General features: G+C 40.2%; 1 protein-coding gene across 2 annotated transcripts in view; it reads right to left on the minus strand.

Moving 5' to 3' along the window:
• grm5b (glutamate receptor, metabotropic 5b) overlaps positions 1 to 18,072 on the minus strand; it is a 73,814-nt gene that overhangs the window by 50,067 nt on the left and 5,675 nt on the right. For both annotated transcript variants that reach the window (XM_017431013.3, XM_017431012.3), the window contains exons 2-6: positions 12,029 to 12,548; positions 10,955 to 11,407; positions 10,637 to 10,751; positions 1,256 to 1,330; positions 578 to 752 (exon numbers count right to left, since the gene is read on the minus strand). In XM_017431013.3, coding sequence (XP_017286502.1) covers positions 578 to 752; positions 1,256 to 1,330; positions 10,637 to 10,751; positions 10,955 to 11,407; positions 12,029 to 12,184 — 974 coding nt within the window. In that variant the 5' untranslated portion in view covers positions 12,185 to 12,548. The remainder of the gene's footprint in view (positions 1 to 577; positions 753 to 1,255; positions 1,331 to 10,636; positions 10,752 to 10,954; positions 11,408 to 12,028; positions 12,549 to 18,072) is intronic.

The raw sequence follows: 18,072 nt of genomic DNA on the forward strand, positions 1-18,072 counted from the left end.
AAAGAATGACACGTTTGGCATTTTAATGGTAGTCACATGATACTGTTTCCAACCTATTCAAAATCTATTTTGCAGCACACAGACCGGCTGACATGGGTGCTAAAAATCACTATTCATGTTATGTTAATTACATGGTTGGCATGACAACCAAAATTTCAAAAGACTATGATGCAGTTTTCATATAGGTGCACAAACGAACATAAAAGAAATGCTTTGTGCGAAAGAAACATTATTTGAGCAAATGAACTGTTGAGGAATAAATCAGAATTAAAACGAAGCATGAAGTGAAATCCATTTCCAAACTATTTTTTTGTTTATGTAGAATGTACTTCAATTCAAGAGCTACTTCGCCTGTGTCTTTGACAAAGTCTGTTTCAGTCGGGTATTTTGTGTCCGAGTTATGCCAAAAAGGTGTCAGTTTTGCTTATTGTGTAGGTTTTACGTGCGTTTGTTTCGTGTAGCTTTTCTTTAAGCTTCGCAGGAGGCGCAGGCAGAAAGCCCTTTTTTCTTGCGAGGAGACACTGTACATCTAAGAACCGCCAATGAGACAAAAACATCCCTTTGAAGGCAAACTGACCTGCCGACGAGGAGGAACTCTCCAACCAGCCCCTGACGCCTCATAGCCATGAGGATATTGCGAACAGTCATGCCTTCACAGAAGCATGCCACTACTCTGGCCTTGGGCAGGTGCGCCCTCAGTCTCTCCAGCAGACGATCAAAGCTCTGCTCGCCAGCGTTGCTCCAGATTTTGCCTGGAGGGGGAAAAAAAACGCGTCAAACAAATACAAGCCTGTGACCCGCATGACTTATTTATATCTCCGTTCCTTCATCCGTAGAGTTGACTTGTTTCGTGGCACGTCTTTTATTTTGCTCGAGTGTCAACCAGCTGACACAAATGTGAAGTGGAAGCCGTCTCCAGGGATTAAACCCCTTGTTCTACAACATGACTTTTATTACAAGATACACCTCGTGTCTCATGTCGGCTGGTGGTAATTAAAAATTATGCGCCATTCCATTAGCGTTGACAACATTAGGTGTGGGAGTAAATGGACAAAAACAATAACTGTCAGGAGTGCGCTTCTCTTTGCCGTGGGTGTAAAAATACTGGCAGTTTTACTTTTGTCTTCAACATTACCAATAAACTACTCTGCAGTCTTTAATTTTCACTTTTTAACCTAATAATAAATATATAGAGTATAAAGTGTAATGAATTAGGACAGAAGTTGTTCAATTTGCTGATTAGTTTATCTCCTACCTGAGTGGGCAATGCAGATGCCCTCCTTGGCTGCCATGTCTTTAAACGCTTCCATCCCACTTTCACCGTAGTTGCCTGGAAAAAAATCACAAAAAGGACACAGGTGGAAAGGTTTTAAAGGGCTTGTGGTGAAACTAACAGTTCATTGAGGACAATAATTGGATGAACGTATGAAGCAGAGAGAAGATGGCAAAGATGAGATTTAGAAAAAAAAAGAAAATATCTTTTTTATTTTATTTGTTTTTAAGAAAACAACCTGATAGCCCCTTCGCTTAAAAAACTCTGCCCATTCCAGTAACTTGTCTGCTTCTGAGCCACCCATAGCAGCTCAAATTTATGTCAGAGAAAGCATATCCCCAATGTGGCACCCCTCTCTTTGCCAGAGAAAGTGGGTGACCTGAAATTTATGCTAATGAAGGGTTGTGCACATTGGCAAAGAATACGATAGGAGTCCCCTCTCTAATTTCTCACCCTCTCCACTTTTATCTTCTTCCCTTCTTTGTACTTATCAAAAAAAATATAAAAGCTCTCAAATTGTTTTTTTATATATCTGATGTGTTTGCAGTATGTAATTAGCTTCCAATTGCGCAGATCAATGACACCAAGAAAGAGCTTGGCATCATTGATCTGTACACTACAAAAAATTGATGACAAGGAAACAGAATAGGTTAAGGATAAAAAGAAAAAAAACAGAAAAATCCAGTGGGAAAAGAACAGAGATGAGGAGATGAAAATCCATTATGTAAAAAGAAAAAAAAAAAGAGGGAAAGAGATGGAGATGAAACATTGGCAGAAAGCAGATGAGAGTCCACAAACCCCGTCCACAGCACATTTCACAGTGTGTGTAGTCAGTCCAGTGATGAGGGTGGTGGAGTGAAGTGTAAAGTCCTGTAATTAGTGTCTCAGTGAGACGAGTGGGAGACAGATGGTACAGACCATCCTTCCCCTGTGCACTTTCAAACGCACACATGCCCACATACACATTCACACTGGCACCATTATCATAATCTATAGGGCTTGTAACCTGCTTCACTCTAGACTCAGCAGAGAGTCGTGTGTAAGACCTCTTCCTCTTTCTTTCTGGCGGAGAACTCCTCATCTCTGGTCCGGTCTCTCAAACACAAACAAACTGTCTTCTTGTGATACTCAACATGACTCGCACACAACTCCACAAACACATCTCTGCCCTCGTCTCTTTGAAACAATCCCCACCCCTCTTCCACGAAGGGCACACAAACCCATTCATCAATCTAAGATAGGTCACAGCCGGTGTGATTCAAGCTGTCCAATCTTTTTAACTGTTCCGTCCCGAAAATAACTTAATTTGCAGGGTTTTGCCTGTTTTTTATTTTTCCAGTAAACACGTCTTCATTTTATGCTGATTTATTCATTTGAGTGTTGGGGACAATTTTGAAGAAAAAAACAACAACATTTATTTAAAAAGTCCACTAGCATGCAAGTTATCACAGAGATGCTAATAGAAAAATGTATGCAAATTTCTAATTAACAACAATTCAGACTAAAGCAGTACACCAAACCCACAAAAAACTATAAGCAACTATTATTTTAATGTTTACATTGCTGAATATTAATGAAACATCTTCTACTAATCAGTAAATTACACAAATATACCTGCAATATCTCTCTTTTCTCTGTATTGGGCTGTGGTCCAGTACGAAGAAGCTAGATGCAAACCAAAGCCAGCATAAATTTTTATTCTAAAAGATTTCTAGTTTGTGTTTGAAGGCAAACCACAGAACAATCAATGAGTTTTGCATTTTTCTTAGCTATACACCTAAAAGGGATGAGGTGTATAGTTCACACCTTTGCAAGTGGGCTTTTGTGGAAAGATTATGAACTTTTAATATCTTACCTGTAGCAGATAGATCTTTGAATGACCTCAGTTTAGAGAAACAAGAGTTTAATTCTGACTGGATTAACGGGCTAACAGCTATTCCAAGCAGACACAGACCAAAATGGATTATTTGCCATCTTAAAACAACTCCAATCTCAAGCATTTCATAGCAGTTGTGCCAACGCCACTTTGTAAACCTCTACGTTTCCGTCAATTTCATTTTACTTCGGTATTTAAATATCAATATTTCCATTAGAGGTAATCGAGGTTGCACTTGAAGTGTTGCGGCTGGCTGCCACTTATGATTGTTTTTTTTTGTGCTTGCAAAATAACCATAGATGTGAATATGCAAATCAAAAAAATGAATGAATGAAATGAAAGGTTTCATTGTAATTGCACAAAGTACAGCATTTTCTTGCTGTGCTGTCCCTGAATAAACAAACCAAAATAAGAAATAAAATACACTTACACTCTATAACACCTGAATGACAACAGAAAAGAGAGAATAGTTTAAAAGCACGCATTTATGATTGTCATATATGACAACTGCAATGCTAAATTGATGGTGATGTAAAGGTTTCTAAAAAAAAGTGCTTACATGAGCCACTTTCATTTGTTTGTGACTGCAGTTATTTTAATTGAAGCCACAGCAATCCATTCTTGTCAGACTAGCCGTTACCTTGTCAGCCCGATCAGAATTAAACGATTTCTCCAAACTGGGGTTGTTCAAAGAGCTATTAACAACAGGTCATTTTAGTTCTTCATAACATTTCCATATAACCCCCACTTCAAAAGATCTAAACCAATCACGCCCAATCAGGTCCTCGAGGGCCACTTTCCCACATTTCTTCTTTGTTTTTCTCCACCAAAACACCTGATTAAATGGTTGAATTACCTCTTCAGCTTGACCTCAAATCCTGCAGGAGCTTGTTAATCACCCATTCAGTCAAATCAGGTGTGCTGAAGCAGAAAAAAACATCTGAAACATGCAGGATAGTGGCCCTTGAGGAGCACGATTGAAAACCACTATTGCTTTATTAGATGAAACCTTCTGTCTGCTTCAGTTCCCTCATGCCTCAGTCATGGAATCAACGAAATCGTTGCCGTCCCGTCTTAGGTTCACATGAATCACATTCATCACAAGGGAAAACCCAGATCAAATGCTCCACAAACAATTGCAATATAATCCTCATCTCATGTCGATACGAAACGCTTCACGCACACATCATACTTTGTTGTTATCACCTTACATAGTAAAAACAACTGAGATCACACATTCACAGCTTCTCATTGATCTGGCTCATTCCTCACTGAGATGCTTTTGATTCTGTCCGCTTACAGAGTTGTTTTGCTTTTAATGTTGAATTTATTATTTAAAATGACATATCGGGGAAAAAGACTGAGCAAAACATTCATCATGAAATTTCAGCAAAATTAGGACCAACTGCCCCTGGTTTTAGGCTTTGGAAAAAAAGAAGAAAATCCTATGGCAGAATACTATTCCCATTCAGCAAGTCTTTCCAGATCAACGTATTATAGTATTTTGTAGATGGATAAATGGGTGAAGCAGAGGACGTTCACCCGGAGGAGCGAGGTTTGAGAACCGCTCAATGGTTATTCATTGTAAATTTGTTGAAGCATTTGAATATGGCAATGTTTATGTATGCGCATATTAAGCAAAGGAAGAAGAGACATGGCTGTATTTTAGCCATTTTGTGTTTTTTTATGATTTCTTTCCAAGCTTTCAAGTTAAAACCCTTACAGAAATTGAAATATCTTCACTTTATGTTCTTCTCACCCTTCCTCCATGCTTATATTTAATTATCTTGTATACGAAGTACTGCAATTTAAAAGTTTTTTACTAAATGCAAATCTCATTTCTTTTGGCATCAAAAAGATCCCACTCTTCTCTATTAGATTTTTTTTTAACCTACCAGCAACATTTATATTCAGATGCAGTTTGTAAATTTTTGCCTCTCAGTTCATTCCTCTCCTTCTAATTGTGGTCAGTAATCAACTACAGCATCTCTCTTTCTCCAGCTTTGTCTCCCTTTCCTGTTCCTGCATCCCTCCTGTCAAAGCTTGACCCAAAGAAAAATGCCGTAAACACGTCTTCTGCATTAAGTAAGAGCACGTCTGCCGTCTCCTATTATTCTTGACCTTTGTTGGTCCCGTAACTTTTTCCAGCTCTCCTCAGATACAACATCACATCTGCTGCAGCTCTGGAAAACAAAACTTTCTCTTTCAAACAGAAACAGATTGGGTTGTCTTGTGTGTCAGAATCTAACACACTGACAAATTCATGGCCTTATTGAGAGATTATAAAAGCAAGCAAAGATTTCCACTGCCTTCTATTTGGAATGTTGAAGATTTTTTTTATTACATTTTTACTCAACTGCATCCCCATCAGTAGCATTAACAACAATTGTCCTTTGTGTGTTTGAGCAGCTTGCAGGGGATCACAACTAAGTCAGTTTCTATGATAAAAACTCAAGTCAAGTCTTAACAGTTCAAACCTAAGACACTTGAACTCTATTTCGTTTGCTAATACTATAAGGCCCAAATGTTATTTAAACATCTGTTAGTTTGAGTTTTTTAAAAATATTTTTAAAAACTAAAAGCTACAATTAAATGTCCAAATGGTCTAAAACATTTCCTTCAGCTTTTGTTAAGTTTATCTGAAAGCAAAGCTGAAGAACAACAAGATAGTTTCCTTGCTTTTTTCCTGCCGTTCTTTCTGCTCTCCACACACACCAAGCCCCTAATTAATAATTACAGAACCTGCACTGAGTTTGTAATTTTCTTCCTGAGTACTTATCCCACCAGGTTTCCTTTGTTCCATGTTAGACTCTTGTCATACTTTGTAAATCCATAGCAGTGTTGCTCGCTTTCTGGCCTCAGTCTGGATTTGTTTTTTTGGTTTATTTTTGGCCTCTTTGCATCACCAGTGCCCATGGCTTCATTTAATTAAAAATATGTACTGTATATATTTTTGTCATTTGGCTGCCTTTAGTAGAAGATTCAACCAACATTTTTTAAATCAAATTAGAAATCAGGGCAGCAGATGACCATTGTACAACATTAAACGACAAATAAGACAAAGAAATGAGAAAAAGTGAAAAAGACAAGAAGAGAGCCCATTTGTCGAGAAAGAGGTGAAGAGAAAGTTGGCATCGAGATTGAGGATTGATCAACTGTGGTTAGAGTGTGGTTGGGTGACACTTGTCAAATTTCAGGTCAATAAAACCCATCGAGCTGAAATGAATTGAGCTGAACAGAGAAACAAGAGTAACAACAAAGGGAGGCGGCGGGGAAATATGAGACAAAAAAAAATCCTGGATTCAGTGTAGTGCCGGGTGATTATACGTGCGAGTAATTATTAGTTTGTTTTATGACCAGACTAATAATAGGCTGTGATCAAAAACTGAGACTAAATGTTCACACACTTACACTGTATGGTGCATATTACAGTTGCTGCGATACTGTAATTTTAAACTTAGTGCCATTGCTCAGGAAAACAGTTGATACTCAATATAATTTCCAATACCGTAGGAGCAAAAATGACTAATTAGGAGGCATGAAAGAATATATAATAAGCAGGGTTTCTGACTAATATTTCTTAAGCAGGAGAACTGGTGTACATTTATAAAACTTTCAGTAGAGCCTGAATATAATTTCGGTGAACTGCTTGAGGTTTTTCTTTTTTGCAACACACTGCCGATTTTAAAAAAGAAATAACTGTGAATGTTTTAGAAAACTTACAAATGTCTGTTTTATTAGAGAGGCAAAATGTTACAAGACGAGGCTATTTCCCTAATAATATTTCCTTTCCTTAAAGTCAAACAGCAGGTAGTTCTGAAGGCGCCGTTGTCAGTTCATGACTAAAGTATTCATCAGCGATGCAGCGAAGATGGGATAAATATCAACGCATTGTTAGCTGCTCTTTGAAATGTGGCGCACACACATGATGTGTGGCAACACAAACATTCTTTGGTTGAGAAAATAGCTACGGAGTAAATAGCTGTCTGATGCAAAAGTGTTGAAGTGCTAAAATATTTATTATACTGTAAGACTTTGCTCGTACTGCTTCAGCTTTTTTGTTTGTTTGTTTGTTTTGTTTTAATTTTAAATACTTTAGGTTGCAGACATTTGCTCGTCTTCGGTCCTCCCTGCGTTAATTACAGGGCTCCGCATTTTGTTTTAAAGTCGTGTCTATAAAGAAGTACAATGTAGCGCAGACAGACCCCGTTTTATAGTGTGGATAAAATTTAAATGGAACAGTTTAAAGTAACAATAAAGTCACCCCCCTCCACACACACACACACACGTCTTTAATTTTATATCTTGACAATCTAGCTATTCTCAGCTCTCTACAACCAAACACACACACTCATCTTTTAACTCTGCCTGAGTGCTTTTTTGGCCTTTTTTAAGTGCTTCATTGTTTTCTCTTCTCTAGTTTCCTGTTCCCATTTATCTCCAGATATTCCTTTTTTCCCCCTCAGCCACACATTTTTTTTCCCTTCACCATTTTACTTTTAAAACCCCACCTTTCTGACTAATTCTAATCCTGATTTTTTTTGTCTTCTTTTTGCCACCCTTGTACGGTTGCTTTTGGTGTCTCAGAATGCTTGTGTTTAACAAGGGACTACCCAACCCTAAGGACTAAATCCTGCCTTTCTGAGTGCATACAGAGATTACCGCTTCTCTGGCGAATTTACGTATTGTGGGCCCACAACAGCAAACCAATGAAGCAAACTGCCCATGGTCCATGCCTGGTTGCTAAAATATTTATTCATGTTCCCCCCCTCAAAAAAAACACACACACTCATATGGAGATCAGTCACATGTGAAAAGATAAATACATAAATATCACATAGAAAACAAATGTTTTTTCCAACACTAAACAGTTCCAAATATACTGGGTGATTTGTATGAAATCCTTCTTTTATTAATAGATCTCAGGATCTATTAATAAATGTCATTTAAATTTTCTGGGCAGTTTTCTGTGGCATTACAAACATGATGGGAACCGTCCTGCCAGAGGCCGTGATGAACTTAAGACCTGGTTCCAAGTTGGTATTTATCTGGGTCAGTCTCACCCTCTGGAAAGTGAAGAACTGTGTATATCAAGCCAACACATGCAGTCCACCAAAATGCTAAAAATATGTAGCCTTCGGATACAATGCTCCATGTAGATCAAATGATGGCTGCTCACTGTGTGAGCCAAGAAAAGCCAACAACAACCAGTTCAATTACAAGGATGGCAAAGGGTGGAAAATGATACTAAAAGAAATGAAAAAGTCAAAAGCATGGGCAATAGCTGTGGTGGAAATGTTAATTTTCGTTTCACCGGACATCAGATCTTTGTCTACTACGACCTGCATTCTGCAAAGCAGAGCAGAGCAGAGCTGCTGGACCTGCAACAGCACCGACGAGATCAAGACTATCCCACACCTGCGTACACGTCCAAATCCAGTCATGTGTTGCATGACATGAGTGTGGACCTGTGCTGCACCAAGCTGAGGTCACACATGCCTTTTGGACACGGTGAAATAAAAAAAAATATTTAACTTGGGTGCGGCACCTTTTGCCAAAGACCTTGTCACATTAAGATGAAGGAAACCTCTCAGTCACACAAACATATTGGAGTTTAATTCCTGTGGGCTGATCATTGCGAGGTTCTATTAAAGTCATAAAGTTGCTGTTATGTTCTTATAAGTCTCTGTGCAACTCTCCTTTCGAATGCTGCCAAATCGCGCCCTACTCAGCCTGGGATCTGGTAGTGGTCACTGTGTAGGTGGAAACTCCTAGACGAGCCTGAACTCGCCAAACTCCCATCTTGCTCTGAGGAGATTTTGAACTCACAGCCTCTTCGCTGCAGCTCCTCTCTTCGTCCTTATCAGTAGAAGTAATGCCAGGGCTTTCCTCTGACAGCTTGAAAGATAAAGCACCTTCTGAATCGAAGTCTGCAGCTGGAAGTAACCAGCAATTTTTTTGGGGGGGGATATCTTTCTGTTCTCCCAGTAACTGCCAAGACACTTGGAGGGTGCCCTCTTTCCCTGCAGAAAAAACAATGCTCCATGTGAAAGCACTACAACGTGAGTGTCGGAATAAAAAGCTGAAAGACAAACAACACTTTGCCAAACAAAGACAGTGTTACAAGTAGCTATAAAAGGCTAAACCACATATTATTTATGTATTTTAATAGACCAAATGTGACCTCATTAAGCACTCCGGCTTAATTTCTTTTGCACCTTTCACACAACCTAATTGCACCACAATCTGTAACCATGTAATCTAGCTGTATTTTAATTTTTTTATAGTATGCTTCACGCAGCTCAGCATCAGCAACTCTGCATTACATATTATTTCTTGTCTCAATAAAATCTACATGTATCATCTCCTTTTTTTCCATTCGCACCACATTATCACAAATCTGTCACAAATCTGTCACACAGACGAAGCACGGATAATCTGTATTTTGATGTTAAATGCTTCGATACGTTCATACAACACAAGGCTATGTCCACACTTTGTAAGCAGTTTGGCATCAGAATCTACAGTCCAGCATGTAAAAAAAAAAAAAAAAAAACTCAATTTGTGCACGTTTTTGTGTAAGTGTGTCCTTTAACGCTCTTTATCGCACACTTTCAGGGACAGCAACCTTTCTTGTTTGAACACATACTGACACACACAGACTCCACTACACTGTCCTCCTGGTCAGATAGTTGTCACACTATTGCCAACATCTTCTTTTGGTAAACCAAGTGACTCAACTCAACCACAGCTTCATATTTACTGAATGAATACACACAACTCTTTTGGTTTGCTTGTTTTTAGTACGTGGTCCTCTCACGGGTCTCTAATCGTTTCCCCTCTGTCGTTCCTCGCTGATCTGGGGATTTATTTTGAGAAGTACTCGGAAGCCACAGGCACCAGACACTCCGTCTTCGTTGGCTTTCTGGCACAGCTACTGTTCCATTTCTTGTGACCTTTTTGTTCCAACCATCCTGCAACCATTACCTGCTAATCTACTTTCCCACTTTTGGACACTACTGTTTTATCATCTTTTTGACATCCAGCTGGCCCCAGTCCAGTGACAGTAATTCCATTCTCGCCACATTTTTCTTCATAAGCTGAAAACTCATCTCTTTAAAAAACAATTTGCCCTCCTTCTCTGCTGCAGTAACGTCACCACAGTGCTGCAGATCTAATCAATTAAATCTCTCTCTCACTTTCGCTTCTTTTCTTTGAACTGATAAAGCAGTTCTGTTTTGGTGGAAAAAGAAGACTTTTTTTGCTTCATGGCTCAGATTTTTTAGAACTTATTTTTCTCTCCTTTTATCCACAATTGGAAATTTGATAGTATAAGGTTGTTTAAACAGCGTTGAATTAAAAAAAAATATATGTGGGTAAACAAACTTAAGGAGCAAAGGTAGTAGCATAAAGGGAAAAAACTGGACAAGACATGGAGAAACAGACTATCTCTGTACATATCAAGCAAGAAAAATAAATAGGTTTACCTTCAGTGTGGATAGCAGACACGTAGCTCCAGTTGTATCTTTTGACGATATCCACCATAGCTCGTGCCTGCTGGGCATCTGAAGGCACCACCCGCATAAAATATTTGAAAAGGCTCTGAAACAATAAAAAGAAAGTTATTGACAAGAAATTATGAAGGTGGAAGAAGTTCATTAGAAGGTAATGAAAACAATAGCATAATTAAGGTTAAAAAATGAACCATTTAAGTGGCAGTAATTGATTGCGCCAACATTTAGTGGTCTTCATTTGTCCAGTTTTGACCAAATCTGTCAAAAGCTAACAGAGCTAAATGGGCTCACCTTATCACTGAGGTCCATGCTGGTGGCAGAGTAGGCAATCTGTGGGATGTTGAATAGCTGCAGCAGATTTTGCACTTGGATGGCCACTGAGCTTGATCCTGGTCCAATTAAACCCACAATGGGCTTCTTTCCCCGCATCGGAGTAGCAGCGGGGTCCGCACATTTCATTGTCGCTCCTCCGCCACCACCGCCGCCTCCTCCTCCTCCTCCCCAAGAACTCATCCCACCCCACTCCTCAGCTTCGTCAGATGAGACCAGAGAATCCCTTATGAACTCGATGCTCTGTTCCAGAGCCACAGATGAGTGCCAACAGGAGTCCCGGATCTCGCAGCCTAAGGTGATGTTAGGAAGGATTTGCTGGTCGGCGTTGATTCGGTCCAGTGTGTGCATCATGGCCTCCACCCTCTGGATGCCATACTGCTCTCGCACGGCGCCACACTTGCGCTCGTGTACCTGAAGCAGACAGGACGAAAGATAAGAGAAAATCAAATAAAACTGAATCGACAGTAAAGTAATGTAGCTGAAGTCTTGTCATCTCACTAAATTGTATCACTTATTCGGACTCATTACTTCATTTGTATTGTAGCAGGTTAAATTATCTGAATTTTACACAGATGCTTTGAACAAATAGGTACTTTGCTAATTTTGATTTCACATTCACATGGCTTTCATGTTCAAAGGCTTATTTTTTTCCCTTTCTCCAGTTATTCATAATGAGATGGAAAGAAAGCTTAAATGTCAGTGGGTGAGTGTTGGTTTCTGAGGTAACTAATAGAGCTTGAATGTTCATGGACTCACAAAAAGGTACTCAGTTTCCAAATTAAATATATTCCTTTGATAATCAGAGTAACATTATGACCCCCAAGTACAATAGTTCACAAATCTGGCTAAAAATTATCGTCAGTGATTTTTCTGCTCATAATTTAACACTTTTTCTTCCTTTGTTTGTGTGATATTTTCATTGTATTTCTGTCAAACAGAGATATGATTATAGCAAGACAACAAAAAGATGAATTCTTATAATCTAATACGATACAAGCCATGCGACAGACTGACACTAAAGCACTAAATCACCTTGTCAGCGGGAGGCTGATGATGGACAGAGAATAATGCTCCAATGATGATGTCACCAGGCATGTGTGCTACAACTCGTCGTTCATTTAACCCAGCGGCGTCAGCATGATCAGGCCTCACCCAAATGGACAAAACTAGCAGCAGCCAGATCCTCATCTTGGTGCGATGACGTAACAAAGAGGAGCCAGATCTTAGATTCGCTGCGAAGAGTCGTCACAGAGTTGCTCGGGAAACACTTTTGCCAGCCATGACGAGAGCTCGCGGCACAGTGGAAGATCTGGGAGGAAAAAAAACAAAAACGGCTGGAGTATATTCCTCTGCGACCTGTCTTCCTTTCCTTTGGATGTCAAGGAGGGAGCATCGCCGAAACAGATGGGACAGGCGCAGCGACGCAACCTTGGAAATTGAAAGCAAAGTCTGGGCTAAGTCTCATTAGCCGGAACAACTCCAGGATCTTGCAGTTATAAGGCTGACTCGGTCTCCACAGTAGCAGGTGAATGAAAGACATGTTCACATGAACCTGTGAGCAGAAAGAGACTTCATTAGAATGTGAAAATGTATTGAGTTTGGCAAGATTTATAGCAGTCTTAACAGTCTTGTCAAAGCATAACGTGGACTTTAATCATTTCTTCAATGAACAGACAGGTTGACAAATCAGAATAAAATGCTTTTGGTACTTATTCTGTTTGATAATTTGGAGACTAATATTAGATTAAAACTCATTAAAGGAAAATAGGAGTCTTTTGCTACACTTCCTGGAGGTTTTAGGTTTTTCTGCTCCAACACACCTGATTCAAATGGTTTAATTACCTCCTCACCAAATCATCAAGTTCTCCAGGAGCGCGGCAACAAGTCATCCATTTAAACCAGATGTTTTAAAGCAAGAACACGTCTAAAACATGCAGGAGAGTGGCCCCTGAGCAACGGAGTTTGACGCCCATGTTCTAAATTTTAAAAAAATCTAAAGAGACATTCATGTATTGATTTTTGCTTGGAAAGAGGTCAAATTTATTGCATGTAAATAAAATGTTGATATCGTTCACTAAAAACTTTTTATGAACACATTTCACATTAAATCACGTGGAACAATTCTGGAAAATAAACAAGCAAATGAGCATCAAACATTTTATTGACCAACACTGTTAGCAAAATGTAAGCAGCTCCCTCGGTTTACATTTTCTGGGGTACTTTTTATTTTTGATAGCAATGAGAGTTGAAGGGTTTTCATTTTAAACTTTAAACAGCTCGCCAGCAAAACGCGACATAACAGTTCCAAAACGTGCCCATTAATGTTTGAAGAAGAGCTGACAAATTCAAGGACATCAAAATGTTTGCGGTATTGGAACAAACAAACCGTTTTCGTTCTGGCTGCTCAGTCCAGCTCAGTATTGTGAACATCGGCTGTATTTATGGGTTCATTTTGCTCGTGAGGGGAGGGCTGAGGGCCTCTCCGTCTGCAGCGGCTCTGTGAAGTTGAGTCCACTCAGAGAGGCAGTGACAGTGCCGTTGCTATCAAGATTGTTGCAAATGACTATCCTCTTCAATGCTAACTTTTAGGATCAACTCCTATCTGAGCGCTCATGTTTGACAGTCTCAGCACAGACAGGTTTTTGGTGGGAAACAGCGTAGGAGAGTGCAGGAACGACCTGCGGCAAAATCGTTATCTTTGGCGCCTGAGGTTAGAGCTACAGAGGCATCTTGAGCAGCCTTTTTTTTTGTGGTTGTTGTTGTTGATGCTTAATGTGATGACTACAGTGCTGGCTGAGGTCCAGCTCTCTATATACCTTTTGTATTGACGCTTCACAAACACTCGCCCAGCTTTTCAGACTTGCACCGTTCCTCCTGGGGAATGGCTCTACATCACTGCGAATGAGTGTGTCAACATTATATCAATAGCACAAATACAACAACGTATCACACCTAACAGCTGCTGAGAGGAACGGGTGGTTCGCTGACAAGTCTTGTACATTACTCCGGTGACGTTAGTCGGGTTAGATTTATGTCGAACCTGAAGCTCTCGTTTTTGGTTTTTCTTCATAAAATCGTTTTTTTTTGTTTTTTTTTTTTTTAAGGCTGTAGTGACTAAAAAAAAAAAGACACAATGAGTACCAGAAATATCTATATACTTAAAGTCAATCCATAAATAAGTCCTATGACTAACTGAGCGGAGCTTATGGCTACCCTGCTGCCACTACTTTATTGAACTACTTTAACAGTGGGTGTTCTTTCTAAAACAGCCCCATGCATTCCCACTGCAACGACTTATGTTTTCAAGACCAAACAAAAACGGACATAAACGCTTCGGAACAAACTATGCATTTGCTTTAACTCTGGATCACTTCTGCTTTAGCCAAAAAAAATAAAAGCAGGCGATTGCTTCTGCCTTGTTGTAAATTATAGGCTGCATCTCTTTAGTGAGGTGCAAAACAAAGGTTAGACAACAATTAAAACCTCCCTTTGCAAAACACTGACAAGTCAGCTTCTGTGTGGATGATTCAGACAAATTTAACAATCAAAATACATCCTGTGTTTAGCAGTTAGTTGACTATCGGTGGCAGTGCTTAAGGAAATGAGTAACTAGCCATATTTCAGATTTTTTTTGGCAATTTTTTATAATTTTCTTAATCTGACTGCTCATAAATAACTCACTTCGTCACAATGGAGGAATCTAATTAACGAGGAAACGGCAGCAAAAACCTGAAACGAGTCCAACAGCAGAGGATGCGAGTCGATGCTTATGCAAAAGAGGACTGATGCTGTGAAAAGAATGTGGGGAAATACCAGAAAGAGGACGAGAAGGACACAGAGGAATGGAAGGAGGCGGTGTCTCCGGAAGAAAAAAGGCAGATGGAGAGAAGACAGATCAGCGCGGAATGAGGGGAATGAGGAGAGGAAGGGTGAAGAATTACGAGAAGGGGGATGCTGAACGCAGAATGAGATAATAAGAAACAGGAAGGAACAACGCAAAAAGGCATCTAGGGATGGAGAGTCTCCGTGAATGTAATCAACTCGCAGGACGGCAGAAAGGTTAACCGCTGCTCAAACAAAACGAAGCTCAGTTCCACACGTACTCCCAGATAATCAGCGAGCCGACTGCGTGGCGCTCTCCGTCTGCTGGTGGAACATGCTTCTGCTCATCTTAAGAGGGCACCTTAGGTCTGGGGCCGCACCTCTCACGATGTGGTGTTTATGCAATGTGTTATATTTGTCTTTTTGGCTCCCTTGTCAACATTTAGGCGCACACAGGTCGTCTTCATGTCAGCTCTGTTTCTGCTGCAGCTCAAGCCACACTGCTGCTGTGTAAAATCTGCAGTATAAGTCTGTTTTATTTGTGAAGGGTAGCGCAGAACTCAAGTATCTGCTGATCATCATATTGACACCATTTCAGATACTTTACACGTTTCTTTAAAGTTTCAGTGTACAGGTAGTTGATCACCGGCATTAGATACACATTATTACTGGTTATGCTGTTATTTTCATTTAATTTGAGCAAGTCTCCAGGCACAAATGGTTAACTTTCCAGTATTTACTTTTCAAGCCATTACACAAAACTGTGTATACTTGACTGTTAAAAGAAATGAATTATTTTGTTTAAAAAAGAACAATAAAGACAACAGCATAAAAGGTTGTCAGTGTGGATACACTGCATGACGGATCAGCTCAGAAATGTACATGCAGCGTTCATATTTATAATAACAAAGTCAAAGATAATTTCAAGCTCTCCTCACTTCATGTACCTGCTCAACAACCCCCATTTTCCCATTTTCCAGGAAAGTTTCACCTCATGATTCCCACCCTCCAAAAAAAACCAAGCCACTGTTTCATTTGCACCTCTTTCTGAGTCACTTCCACGCTGAGTTACTCTATCGCGCTCCCTCCGTGTCGCTTTTCTTGTTGCGAGGGCTTCACGGCAGCAAATGAACCACTCGTTCCCTAAACAAACATTACCTACGTACCATTAACCATTTATATCTTTAGCCCTATTCAAGCTGCACGCAAGTGTACCATAAAACCCTCCAAAAGCAGCTTGCACACGAACATAAAAACACAAGCAGGTCCAAACAAACCCCCTCACTTTAATGCAGCGCATTTTTATTGGCGCTGACACACTGCACTGTGTTGAGAAAGCTTTTAATTCATCATGCAGTAAACAAAAACCTGCTTCAGATTTAGCTGCAGCTTTTTTGGCATATTCTATTCTATGTGAAGCACAAACGTTCGTAGTTAGAACTTACAGTACACAGATGGAGCAGGAGATACACTTTTTAAAAATGACGACATATTTGATGTTGCTCGCCTAATCGTGTAAATCAGGGGTGGCCAATCCTGGTCCTCGAGGGCCACTATCCTGCATGTGTTACTTGTTTCCCTGCTCCAACACACCTGATTCAGTGGGTAAATTACCTCTTCATGTTCTGCAGAAGCCTGTTAATCACCCATTGATTCAAACCAGGTGTGTTGGAGCAGAGAAACAAGTAAAACATGCAGGGTAGTGGCCCTCGAGGAGCAGGATGGCCCACCCCTGATGTAATTAGTTTGACATTGATTGTCAAAACAAGACCTAGCACTCCTCGAAGGAATGCATATTGCCCGCCGCCTTTCATGCCCAGAGCTTTAAAGTATGATCATCTTATGGTGAGAGGGGACAGAGTTATGGCCGCTTTGCTTAAACCTTGCTCCCAGAGCTCCTAGAACGTGTTGAGGATGACTCTCGGCCACTGCTACACCAAAATCAGCTCAACGTGGGCAAAACAGTCCGAGTTCCAGCAATTTCTGGGTTGGCTAGGGTCAATTAACTATGACGGCCATCTTAAATTGGCTGTGTAGAGCTCAGGGTATGTCTTTTGAATTACTCTCAAGCTACCAACGCAGCAAGATTTAGCTCAATATCGGTAAGATTGCCTCAGTTATAGCCATTTTTCTGTTGGCTAATATCAATTAGCTATGGCGGGCGTCTTATGTCCAATGCTTACTTCCTGAGTTTTATTAAAATCTGTTGAGTGGTTCATAAGATATTTTGCTAACAGACAAAGAGTGCTGACTCAAACAGTTAAGGCCAAAGCTTTTAGCAAAGATGCAGCGCAATGTGTAGAGCTCAGGGTATGTCTTTTGAATGACTCTCAGCTACTATCACACAGCAAGATTTAGCTCAATATTTGTAAGATTAGAGCCATTTTAGTGTTGGCTAATACCAATTAGCTGTGGTGGCCATCTTGATTTGTATGTCCAATGATTACTTTCTGAGTTTCATTTAAATCTGTTCAGTGGTTCATGAGATATTTCGCTAACAGACACAGTGGACTCCAATAGTTAATGGAACATATGATCAGTGATCATGTGATCAGTTAGGTTCTATGTTGGGGTGACTCTCAGCTACTACCACACCAAGTTTTAGCTCAATATTAGTGAAATTGGCTGAGTTGAAGCCATACACACAAACTAGCAAAAAAAAAACAACCTTGTATCCTTTCACTGACAGAACTTCCCCGCGTGCACTCCTGTCATCTCTGTAAATGAGAAGGACAGGGAATACGCCAAGACAAACGTAAATCCGTACGTAGGCCGCCCGGAATAATCCACGAGCTCCGAAATCAGAGGCGTGCAACAGTTGAAAAAGCAAACCCCATCATATGCCATTCACAAACGGATGTGCGCCCACCCACGCACATTTTAAAACGAGGACTATTCTTTTATCGCCCTGGCGGTGTGCGCGCGCCTCGCTGCTAGAGCGGAGCGCCACTCTCTCAGGGAGAATTTCAAATGCCTCTTTCCAGCTGCGTAGGAAAACAAGGGGGGACATGAATGTTTGACTGAAACAGAAGGAGGGGAGGGAAGACAACAAAAAATGACTCCGATCACCGACATCACATCGTATTTAATTCTCAAATTAATTTCAGGAAACTAAAATAGGTCACTCCGGTTATTCTGCTGAGAATACACAATCACTTGTGCGGAGAGGGCTTTTGCTGAGTGGGTCTGAGACAATGTGTCTTCTTAGTGGGCAAGAGATGCATCTTTTGCTAAAGCTTCATGGTGGGGTGGGG

Source organism: Kryptolebias marmoratus, linkage group LG2 (genome assembly GCF_001649575.2).
Source record: "Kryptolebias marmoratus isolate JLee-2015 linkage group LG2, ASM164957v2, whole genome shotgun sequence".
In the NCBI taxonomy this organism is placed as follows: domain Eukaryota; kingdom Metazoa; phylum Chordata; class Actinopteri; order Cyprinodontiformes; family Rivulidae; genus Kryptolebias; species Kryptolebias marmoratus.